Consider the following 12739-nt stretch of genomic DNA (forward strand, 5'->3'; position numbering starts at 1 on the left):
TATTTGTTTTGAGGGCTAGCCCTGGGGAACAGAGCCGTCTGTGAAATTATTTGTTAATGCATCATTTAATGAGTTGGTCTTAATTTTTGATTAAGATCAATTTGATTGGTTTGAAGAAAGTGGTTGAATAATAGTGACTTTGACCTCAGATTACAGTCTGCCTTGGTTGGTAACATTTTTTAGATTTATACTTATTTAATGTCTCCCCGACCACTCCCCCACCCCCGAGTGAGAGGTTTGACACTGACTTTCTACCTAGAGTTGTTGGTCTAATTGGGAAAGTGAAAAAATGACAATGTCCTTAAATGTAAAGCTTGTACTTTTTTGTGGAGAAAGGTTATAATGAAACAATATTACATGAGGAATGGCCAGATTCTTCCACAGCAGTATTATGGACATACTCTGTCCTGGGCCTGAGGTTATCGTCTAGAGTAGAGAGCTTCAGGAGTAGCGTAGAGGTGGTAGATAGCTGTCTGTGTCCACAGGTGCCGAAAGATGGGAGAAGCACTGCCCTTCCTCCTCATGCTCCTTTCTCAGTTGGTCGGTGGTAGTAATGGCAACAGAGTTCAAGATCAGTAATGCAAATACCGATTTCAGTTAGATAATTTTTACTTGTATAGGGCCCAAGCTGGGGTTGGGGAAATATTAATATAAAACATATATTTTTATTTTGATATAGTCAGGAAGGTAAACTTCTGGAGAAATGGGTTTCCTTTCTTTAGAGTCCTTACAAGTAAAAGTTTAACTTTTGAGTATTTTAAAGTCCTAAGTATTATATATTGTGCTTCCACTTCCTATGTGAGAAAATACAGTGTGTTAAGATTTAAAATTACAGTTGAAAAATAAAAATTTTGTCATAGGCCTGAACTTTGAGATTTTTAAAGTTTTGTCTGAACACTTTAAACTTTAATTGGAATAACTGAATGCAAGTTCAGAATAATTATGAAGATAATATTTAGATTTTTGTAAATGTATTGTGTTATTTAACTTTAGAGAAGAAAATTTGCTACAAAATGTTTTTTGGATGAACAACTGCCTGTTTCTCACAACGCTGGAAAATATTTAACTCTAAACATAATGTTGGTTTTGATTGTAGATATATTTCCAAACAGGAACCTGAATAAATATGTGCTTTATTTTTTTGAATAACCACATTCATTTCTGATGAAGAAGAAGTATTTATAAAATTCTTCATTACTATCCTTTGCCCTTTCAGAATATGATCAAGACAGTGTAAGTACGTTTATCCATTTGGTATGGTTGTCCACACTCTTAAAATATTGAGTATATGTTCTCAGTACTATAAAGTGTGATTGTCTCTGGTGCCATTTTAAACCAACATACCTTAGAGAAAAATCAAATGTGTAATATTACCTTATTGCTGATGAAAATTAAGTTTAGAGTTTAAAGATCCCCCAATCTCTTTTTTGAGTTAATATTCATTTATTGGCAGAAAGTGAAGAGCAACTAAAGGGTCTCTTCATGAAGATGAAAGAGGAGAGTGAGGAAAGTAAAAATGCTGGCTTAAAACTCAACATTCAGAAAACTAAGGTCATGGCACACAGTCTTTTCCCTTCATGGCACAAAGATGGGGAAAATGTGGAAACAGTGTCAGATTTCATTTTCTTGGGCTCCAAAATCAATGTGTACGGTGGCTGCAGCCGCGAAATTAAAAGACACTTGCTTTTTGGATGAATAGCTATGACAAACCTAGACAGTGTATTAAAAAGCAGAGACATCACTTTGCAGACAAAGATCTGTATCGTCAAAGCTATGGTTTTTCCATTAGTCAAGTATGGATGTGAGAGTTGGACCATAAAGAAGGCTGAACACTGAAGAATTGATGCTTTCAAACCATGGTGCTCTAGAAGACTCCTGAGAGTCCCTTGGACTGCAAGGAGATCCAACCAGTCCATCCTAAAGGAAATCAGTCTTGAATATTCATTGAAAGGACTGATGGTGAAACTGAAACTCCAGTACTTTGGCCACCTGATGTGAATAGCTGACTCATTGGAAAAGACCCTGATGCTGGGAAAAATTGAGGGCAAGAGGAGAAGGGTGACAGAGCTTGAGATGGTTGGATGGCATCACCGACTCAATGGATATGAGTTTGAGCAAACTCAGGGAGGTAGTGTTGGACAGAGAAGCTTAGCATGCTGCACTTCATGGGATCGCAAAGAGTCGGACCTGACTTAGTGACTGAACAATAACAACAACAAGTCTTTATCTATTGTGTAACATTGGCCAAGTCACACATTCCCTGACTCCAGGTTTTCTTATCTGATGAAGCCTAACTCAGAACCTTTCACAAAAGTCAGTTGCAGGTGCAGTGTAGATATAAATGTGAAAGACAAAATCTTAAAGCTCTTAGAATACAAAATAGAATGTATGCATTCTCTCAAGTAGGGAATTATATTTTTTTAAACAGAAGATCAAGGCAAAAATGAAGAAATTGGATTATATTAAAATGTATGACTCTTTGTGATCCCATGGACTATACAGACCATGGAATTCTCCAGGCCAGAATATTGGAGTGGGTAGCCTATCCCTTCTCCAGTGGATCTTCCTGACCCAGGAATTGAACCAGGATCTCCTGCATTGCAGGCAGATTCTTTACCAACTGAGCTATCAGGGAAGCCCATATTAAAATGAAGAACTTATATTTATCAAAAGATACAGTTAAGGAGAACTAAACTAAAGAACTAAAGAGCCTCTTGATGAAGGTGAAAGAGGAGAGTGAAAAAGTTGGCTTAAAACTCAACATTCAGAAAACTAAGATCATGGCATCTGGCCCCATCACTTCGTGGCAAATAGATGGGGAACTAGTGGAAACAGTGACAGACTTTATTTTCTTGGCCTCCAGAATCACTGCAAATGGTGACTGCAGCCATGAAGTTAAAAGGCACTTGCTCCTGGAAAGAAAAGTTATTACCAACCTAGACAGCATATTCAAAAGCAGAGACATTACTTTGCCAACAAAGGTCCGTCTAGTCAAGGCTATGGTTTTTCCAGTAGTCCTGTATGGATGTGAGAGTTGGACTATAAAGAAAGCTGAGTGCCGAAGAGTTGATGCTTTTGAACTGTGGTGTGGAGAAGACTTTTTAGAGTCCCTTGGACTTCAAGGAGATCCAACCAGTCCATCCTAAAGGAAATCAGTCCTGAATATTCATTGGAAGGACTGATGGTGAAACTGAAACTCCAATACTTTGGCCACCTGATATGAAGAACTGACTGACTGGAAAAGACCCTGATACTGGGAAAGATTGAAGGCAGGAGGAGAAGGGGACAACAAAGGATGAAATGGCTGGATGGCATCACTGACTCAATGGACATGAGTTTGCGTAAACTCTGGCATTTGGTGATGGTCAGGGAGGCCTGGTGTGCTGCAGTCCATGGAGTAGTCACAGAGTTGGACACAACTGAGCGACTGAACTGAACGGAACAGTTAAGGAGGTTGAAGGGCAAGTTTCAGGGTAAGAAAAGATATTTGATATATGTACACACACACACATATATATATAGATACTTGCAAATGTACATACCCAAGAATAACCAGACTCTATGCAGAATTCTATACATTAATAAAAAAAGGCTGACAATGCAATAGTAAAATAGGCAAGAGGCTTAAATAAATACTTTTTGGAAAAGGATATCTATAGGGTCAATGAATATATGAAGAGATTTCTTTAGTTATCGGAAAATGCTAATCAAATACCTACTTGAGTACCTTTACACATCTACCAGATCAGCACTACAAAGCGATGCTGAAGATGTGGAACAATAGGGACTTCTCACACGTTGCTGGTGGGACTGTGAAGTGGTACAGCCACTTTGACAGAAGTTTGGTAATAATGATTAGATTTGATCTGTGCATATCCTGTGTCACAGCAATTTCACTGTTAGGATCTCTGCATGGGAGTGTATTTTAGAGAACTGTGTGCTCACATGCTGCAGAAGGTGCATACATCTATATTAATAGCAGTGTTGTTTGCAGTTGCTGATAATTAGAAAAAAACAAGTGATCACAAAATAGTTATCTCTTAACATAAATATTCATACAAAGGCATACTAAGTAGGAACGAAAACCAACAAACTTCAGCAACCTCGGTCATTGTGTTTGAATCTCACAAAAATATCGAGTAAAATAGAAAATGTAAGGAGTGTGTGTGTATATATACACACACACATATATATATTTATATATGTATGCTTACATTTCTATACATTTAAAAAACTTGTTAGGGTTGCATACACAGACATCAAACTATAAAACCCAATAAGGAAGTGAATACCATAAATGCCATGATAGTGAACACTGTGAGCAAGAGGGGGATGTGTGTAGAAAAGGGTACCAGGATCTCTAGGGTACAAGCAGTATCCTATTTCTCACATGTGACAATGGATACTCTGGTGTTTGCTTCATAATAACTCACAGAGATACATATTTGTGATTGTACATTTTCTGTATGTGTGCTATCTGTATTTTGCAATTAAATTTTTGAAAGAACTTTGTCTTAAAAAATTAAGACAACTTCTAAAGGTAGGTAAAAGCTATAAACCATTACTCAATTCAAAACTTTGTTCCTTCTAATTTTTAATCATAGGAATATGTATTTTTGGTCTTATTGTTGATGCTCTTTTCATTGCTAATAATTAAGTGTTTAAGTACTCTGGGAAAAAGGTGTGCTGAGCTGCTTCATACAGGCACATGAGAATTGAGGGAGCATGTCTCTTTTCAACCTCATATTCAGTGATGTCACATTGCTGAGCTCAAATTTGCCATGGCGGGAGTAGTTACACCATGGAAATAGGCCAGAGCTATGAATCAGGGTTTCCCCCACCTCCCCAGAAAGTTAGTTGTTAAACATTTACTAGCATTCCACTCTCATTTGCTATATTGTATGAGAGGTATTTAAAGAAATGATATTGACTAAGCCCTGTTACTGTGCTGTGCTTAGTCACTCAGTTGTGACTCTTTGCGACTCCATGGACTGTAGTCTGCCAGCCTGCCATGTGGATTCTCTGGGCAAGAATACTGGCGTGGGTAGTCTATCCCTTCTTCAGGGGATCTTCCCAACCCAGGAATCAAACTGGGATCTCCTGCATTGCATGTGGATTCTTTACCAGCTGAACTACTAAGCACAGTACTTACTTTTCTCATGATAATATAAACAGCATTTAAACTTTGGCAAGTTATTTTATTTCTGTGTATCTCTCCGTTTTAGCTTGAAAATAGAGAGGTTAACTGTATCAAGTAAAAATAAGTTAATTAATGCAAGTTCAGTATTTGGTATAGTGAGTATTCAGTAAATTTTGTTTAAAAATGTCATAAGGTAAATGTTTGGGAGAGTGAAATCATTTCCTTTAATGTAAATCTCCACAGTTCTTTTACACATTTGTCATAGAAAAGATGAGGAATTCTTGTATTCTGCTGGAACATGAGAGCTAAATAACAATGTGGAATGTTTTCCAAATAATATTTTATTATTTTACTTTTAGGTGATTCCTCCTAAGGAGTGGAAGCCAAGGCAGTGCTATGATGACATTGACAACTTGCTTATTCCAGCACCGATTCAGCAGATGGTCACAGGGCAGTCAGGACTGTTCACTCAGTACAACATCCAGAAAAAAGCCATGACAGTGAAGGAGTTCAGGCAGCTGGCCAACAGTGGCAAGTGAGTAGATTCAGTGTGCTGGTTTATTTCTTTCGAAGATGTGCATGAATATGGTAAGAAACCAAGGAGATGGAAGTGTGTGAAGAGCGGGAGCCTTCTGCATAGTCTATTTCGTTTCCCATTTAGCTGTTTCTGTTTTTTAGGTGGTTGTCTGCCTTCTAGAAAAATTGTTCCTCATTTTATCATCTCATTCATAATGTCTGTAAATGAATTTTTGTCCCTGTCTTTTACCTTGAGTTTTTGTTTCTACGCTTGACTCCTCTTTGTTAGGCAATTTCTTCTGTGTGTGATAATGTTTAAGTCTTAAATGATAAGTTACAGATATTAGAAGAATAATTTAAAAAGAAAGTCCTTGGGGATTTTCCTCCTGGTCTAACAGCTAAGACTGTGCTCTCAGTGCTGGGGCCTGGGTTCAATCCCTGCTCCGGGAAATAGATCCTACATGCTGTAACTAAGGCTGGGCACAGCCAAATAAATAAATGAAATAAATAAAAGAAATAGTAAAAAAAAAAAAAAGGAAAGGAAAATCCTTGAATGACTTGAATGGCCACCATTATTGTAGTAGTCACCTGTTGCTGTGTAATGAATGACCCCAAACCTTAGTATCTTAGATCAGTAAACATCAGTTTCTGAAGGCTGGGAGGCTAAGAGTGGCTTAGCGGGTAGCTGTGGTTCAGGACCTTGCATGAGGTTATAGTCAGGTTGGGTGGGTTGCTGTCACCTGAAGACTTGACTGTGTCTAGAGGATTTTCTTCCAATATTCCTTCCCTTATGTGGCTGTTGGCTGGAGTCCTGAGTTCCTTGCTGCAATAGCTATTCCTTGTGTTGTGTGGCATCTAACTTCTTCCAAAGCAAGTGATCCAGAAGTTCAGTTCAGTTCAGTCACTCAGTCGTGTCCGACTCTTTGCGACCCCATGAATCGCAGCATGCCAGGCCTCTGTGTCCATCACCAACTCCCGGAGTTCACTCAGACTCGCCTCCATCAAGTCAGTGATGCCATCTAGCCATCTCACCCTCTGTCGTCCCCTTCTCCTCCTGCCCCCAATCTCTGAGTTACCAAGATGGAAAACAAACTGTCTTTTCATGACTTGTTTCTTGACTATCATTTCTGCCATGTTCTATTTGTTATATGCCAAGTGCAGCCCATACTTAAGGGGAGGAGAATTAAGCTGTATATCTTGAAGGGAGATGTATCAAAGAATTTGTGGATGTATTTAGAAACTGTCACAGTTATTAAATTACCTTTTTAAAAAACTGTTTTTGATATGGTAGTTAAGGTCTTAGATCAAAACATTAATCTAGAAACACCCCTTCCCCACCAAACCAATCACTATCCAACCTAAAAACATCATTGTTTAAATTCCCTGGATGGGTATGCATGAGATTGAGTCCTTTGGATGATCTTAAAAAAAAAACAAACCTGTATTTGGCATAGTAAGCACTCGATGGTAGTTGAAGAATCTTTTATTCTATATGAAGTTCCTGTTATGGAGCATAATTGCTATTCCAAAGGAATTAAACATTTGATAGTTAATTCAAGTTTCTCTTGAGTTTTTTTTGTTGTTGTTAGGCATTGATAAAACCTCATTGTTTCAGATCTCAATTGAGAATGTAAAACTTTAATCATAGACTGGATTGGTTTGCTTTCATATTCTGTAAGAACTCTAATAAAAAGTTCAATGCCAAAACAAGATTGCAGAAGCAATTTTATCCAATTTCATATAAACTGTTTATTGTATTCTGTTCTCTGTCTTCTAGTGCCTATTTCCAGAGTCATTCTTTTTTTTTTTTCCTAATTTTTCTTTCCATAGTCATCCATAAAGTATTAAATAGCTTATTTCATTTATACTAAATTCTAGTGGAATCTCTACTTCATACATTTTAAGTTGTTCAAGTATAGTATAATTGGTTAAAGAGTTTAGAAAATGTTTTGAAAGATAAAATAATGAGTTTTAAGTAATTTTTTGCTTCTGTTGTTGGTACTTTCATGGAAGTATATTTCTTAGTCAAAAAATGAAGTTTTCATATAGAGTTATTTAGGAGAGTTTTGAGAGATCTGTGATAAATACATTTACATATTTACTTGTTAGATTTGACAGCATGAGGATGCAGTATTTTCATTTCGATGGAATTCTGTTTAGAAAGTGATGGGCAGGGAAAACCTTAAAATTGTCTTTACTGTTTGTGCTTTGTTTCCTCTCTCTTTTCCAGGTACTGTACCCCGAGATACTTGGATTATGAAGATTTAGAGCGCAAGTACTGGAAGAACTTAACCTTCGTGGCACCTATTTATGGTGCAGACATTAATGGGAGCATATATGATGAGGTATATTTCTATTATAGTGGGGTTTATAAGATATCATTTCATATTATTGTTTTTGTTACCATTTTAGGTGGTTGAGAAGCAGTTATTTGTTGTGCTTTGTGTGACCCATAACTCCTCATAGGACAAGAGGAAATAAAGACACATCAGTATGATTGCTGCTGCTGCTGATTTTTAAATTGAAACCAGCTAATTGTACAAATACCTGAGACCGTTCAACAATAAAATAGTATGTAGTTATCTGGCTAGTCTTTCAGTTACACTCAAAATTTTTAAAAGCAAAAGCACATTATAAAAATACTTGGAAAACAGGAAATATTATTCCTAATGAAGTAAAGTTGCTCAGTCGTGTCTGACTCTTTGCGACCCCATAGTCTGTAGCCTACCAGGCTCTTCTGCCCATGGGATTTTCCAGATGAGAGTACTGGAGTGGGTTGCCATTTCCTTCTCCAGAGGATCTTCCTGACCCAGGGATCGAAACCAGTCTCCCACATTGTAGGCAGACGCTTTACCTTCTGAGCCACCAGGGAATTAATATGTATTGTGGCTCAGATGGTAAAATGTCTGCAGTGCGGGAGACCCAAGTTTCCTTTCCTTTCCTGTAACATGCTTATATTCTCTATTTTTACTGCCCCCAAATTGTGAGGAATTTTTTTTTTTAATACACATTGCAGTCTTTCTAGTTATTTTTCATGAGAACATAATCTGCTTGATATAATGTTATCCTTCTTGCCTCCCCCAATACTTAAAATCTTACTAATTTTTTTTAACTTTTGAAACCTTTTTTACATTTTCCATTGTTTTATTTCGAAAAATGTCTTGCCTACCAAAAAGTTGAAGTAATGCGGTGAACACTGGATGCCTTCATGTGGATTCATGAGTTGTTAATTTTGCCGCATTTGCTTTTTGTTTCTCTGTCACTCCATCTTTGTTTCTGTCTCTCTGTCCTTCTGCTGTAACATCTGAAAGTGAGTTACAAACATCATGGCAGTTCACCCTGAATTATTTCAGCATGAATCTTTCATTTATAAGGCAATTTAAAATTTATATTGGGCTTCCCTTGTGGCTCAGCTTGTAAGAATCTGCCTGCAATGTGGGAGACCTAGGTTTGATCCCTGGGTTGGGAAGATCCCCTGGAGAAGGGAAAGGCCACTCACTCCAGTATTCTGGCCTGGAGAATTCCATGGACTGTATGGTCCATGGGGTTGCAAAGAGTCGGACACGCCTGAGCGACTTCCAACATTTATACAATAGTATCTAATATAGACTATTTTCATAGATCCCTAAATTTCCCAGTAATGTTATTTATAAACTGCTTTTTCCCCCATATGAAGGATCCAGTCAAGAATTTCCCTTTGTTTTTTAAAAACCTAATATATTTTTGGCTGTGCTGGGCCTTCATTGCTGTGCAGGGCTTTCCGTGGTTGCAGAGTGGGGGCTCCTGTCTAGCTGTGGCACATGGGCCTCTCACTGTGGTGGCTCCTCTTGTTGCAGAGCACAGACTCTTAGCAGACAGGCATCAGTAGCTGGAGCACGCTGGCTCAGTAGCTGTGCTCGTGGGCCCTGCCTAGAGCATGCAGGCTTCAGTAGCTGTGACTCGCAGGCTGTACGAGCGCAGCCTTAGAAGTTGTGGTGCAGGGGCTTAGTTGCTCCGCACCAGGTGAATCTTTCCAGACCAGGGAGCGAACTCATGTTCCTTGCATTGGCAGGCAGACTCTTGTCCACTGTGCCACCAGGGAAGTCTGAAAGAACCATTGTTATTTTTGAAAATGGGCTGGGTATTAGGTGATACTGTGGAATTACTGATGTCATATTCAATGTGATGATGGCATGGTGGCTTTGTCATTACTAAAGAATAAATCAATAAGAATATACTTGGAGTACAAATGAATCACTTTGCCATACAGCAGAATTTAACACAACATTGCAAATCAAATATACTTCAATTTTTTAAAAGGAGGGAAAGAGAATATACTTTTTGTATATGTTTTTATTTATGTATATGTTTTTTTATTTTGTATATGTTTTTATATATGTTTTTATTTTGTGGCTTCTTCCCTGTGGTATCCTGGCAAGTTTGCAGGTTTCTGCAAACACACACACACACACACACACACACAAACACTTACATTAATATATATACATAGATATATATACACATGCACATAGACACATATATTTTTCCTTATAAATTGAGACTATACACTGAAAAATATGTAGGTGAAATAATAAGCGCTCTGGAATTTGTTTTTAAAATATCTCAGGAAATAAAGTGGAATGGATATAGTGGAATGAAGATTGGCCAAGTACTGGTAAATGAAGCTAGATGATGGATACATGATGTTTAAAATATGTATGTTTGGAATATTACAAGTTAAAAAAGGGAAAACATTCTTTCTCTTTCTCCCTTTTGGATTTTCACCAGTGTAAATAACCTCCATATTGATAATGTATTGTTAAGTTAGTACATACTTGTATAGAAAAATTTAAAAATAGAGAAAAATACGAAGAAAAGGTTACTTATAAGCTTACCAAACAAGCATAACCTCTATGATTTCCTTTTGGCCTTTTATGTTAGTGTATATATATGCTTGCATGTGTGTTTGTGTTTCCCCACCTCAAAGGCTGAGGTGCGTTGCTTTAGAAGGATTTTCAGTATTGCTCTCCAGAGGATCATTTCAGTGTATTCTAGCTCCAGCAGTTTCAGATTGTACCTTATATTAAGTCTTTGCTATGTTTTTTGGTATTTCAATTCCAAGTATATTCTTTTCCCCTCCTTTTAAAAAATTGAAGTATATTTGATTTATAATGTTGTGTTAAATTCTGCTCTATAGCAAAGTGATTCATTTGTACTCCAAGTATATTCTTATTGATTTATTCTTTAGTAATGACAAATCTCTTTTAAGTTTGCATGTTTTGGTTACTTACATTTAAGAAAATGGGTGCCGTTAGTACTAAATCTTCCTTATAGAAGATAGCATCTTGAAATGGGTGAGGCCAAGCAAATACTGTTGGTATTTTCAGCTGAGGCCCAGAAAACTTAGTGTTTTCTCAAAGTTACGAGGCTGGTAGGCTGCTAGGTGCCCTTATTCTCCACACCAGTTTTAAGGAAGTAATTGTGTAGAGTCAGTCTCCCAGTTGTGGAAGTGTGTAAAGCTAGGTCCGTGTCACCTACGAATGTCCCCTGAGCTCATGGTTTATTTTGTGTCTTCTCTGTGGTTTCTTCCCTGTGGTATCCTGGCAAGTTTTCAGGTTTCTGAAAGGAAGACGGCTGAGGAATCATCTGGATTTTGGGCTGAGAGGTTGCGTGTCTTAAGGCTCAAAAATAAAAAACTTAGTCAAGATTTTTTTCTAACCACACCTTGGGATCATTGAGTTCTTTGTTCCTTTTTTGCAGATATAATTAAGGAGTAGAAACAGCATATGATTTTTAGAACAGTTGACATAAAGCTGCCCTGAACTAGCTTTTCATATTTGATAGTAAAATAATATAATTGTTGACAGCACGGATGAGGCTGATGGGCTTAGTTTTGTAGTGCTTATTAATTTACTGCTTGTGTTTGAAAACCAGTTACACAATGGCATTGTTTCAAGGGAACATTGACTTTGGACTTCAGATTTGATTAACTTTAGTTATTAAAATTCGATGAACAAAATTCACTGGTTTGTAAACATACAGTTTTTAAAGTACCCTTATTATTTACAAGTTTTGGAGCCAGAAATCTGTCATTTTGGTAGGACCTACAAGGCATAGTATTTTATGGAATTTCTATAGGGGCATTTAGTAACTCCAGAACTGAGCTGACATTTTCAGCGCTTTTGTAGCATAAAGAAAGGCATGAGAGATATTGTGAACTGGTACTGGTAAACAAAACCAATCACACTCAAGACAACTAAATTCAAGCAAATGAAAAGTAACTTGTATTTGCCCCCTTGAGGTAGATGGAAAGCAACAAGAGAAAGTGCATTAAAGAGAGTAATGAAGAGTGAGTGTAATAATAGCTTGTGTCAGGAACATTTGAAGTCATTGCAATGTATGTGCATTGGAAAAAGCTTGTGTGTTGTTTTGCTCTTTCCTATTGTATCTTTGCATTGTTTAACTGCGCAGTTCATTATTTAAATTGTATTAGATGTTGGTTTTTTATGGTTCATGGCATTATTTTGAAAGGGATTATAGTCATCAAATTGTAGTTCACTTTCCTGCCTAATTTCTAGTTATGGCTATTCCCTTTAATGTTAAAAGAAGGATTCAAAATTCATAACCTTTTATTGGTGGGGATAGGAGTTTCTAGAGAGGGTGGGGGGAAGGTAAGAGAAACGATTTTTGCAGGGTGCAAAGGTGAATAAAGATCCTGGTTCTCAGGTAATTCACAGACTTGGGGGACAGCTGTGGGGTTCCAGGGAGCCCAGAGAGGCATTTTGAGTAGCTTGGTATAGAAGGAAGAATTTTTTTTTTTGTAGGAGAGATGAGCTTGGCCTAGATGAGCAAGTTCAAGACAGGTAGAAGGAGGGGAGAGAAGAATGGAACAGAAGCTAGGTAAATTGGAGGATAAGATTGCACTTAATTTGTCTCTCCCCCTCTTTCTTTTTTTAAAAGCTGAATTTGAAGGCTTTTTGGTGAGCTTGGGCTTAAGGAGAGTGAGGCAGACCTGGAATAGTGGCTGCGGGATCTGAGGGAGAGGATCAGCCTGGCGGGAGATGGATTGTAGGGGCCCCTCCCGCTCAGATATTTATCTTGTAG

The 12739-nt window shown here is 37.6% G+C and overlaps 1 protein-coding gene across 7 annotated transcripts in view; it reads left to right on the forward strand.

The window, feature by feature from the left end:
* The window catches only part of KDM4C (lysine demethylase 4C), a 398538-nt gene that overhangs the window by 36150 nt on the left and 349649 nt on the right, over positions 1-12739 (forward strand). For all 7 annotated transcript variants that reach the window (XR_006058671.2, XM_042243436.2, XM_004004373.6 and 4 more), the window contains 2 exons: positions 5500-5675; positions 7887-8001. Coding sequence is in view for 6 of the 7 variants with exons in the window: in XM_042243436.2 (XP_042099370.1) it covers positions 5500-5675; positions 7887-8001 (291 nt within the window). In the remaining variant the exon portion in view is untranslated. The remainder of the gene's footprint in view (positions 1-5499; positions 5676-7886; positions 8002-12739) is intronic.

This window comes from Ovis aries, chromosome 2, assembly GCF_016772045.2.
Source record: "Ovis aries strain OAR_USU_Benz2616 breed Rambouillet chromosome 2, ARS-UI_Ramb_v3.0, whole genome shotgun sequence".
Classification (NCBI taxonomy): domain Eukaryota; kingdom Metazoa; phylum Chordata; class Mammalia; order Artiodactyla; family Bovidae; genus Ovis; species Ovis aries.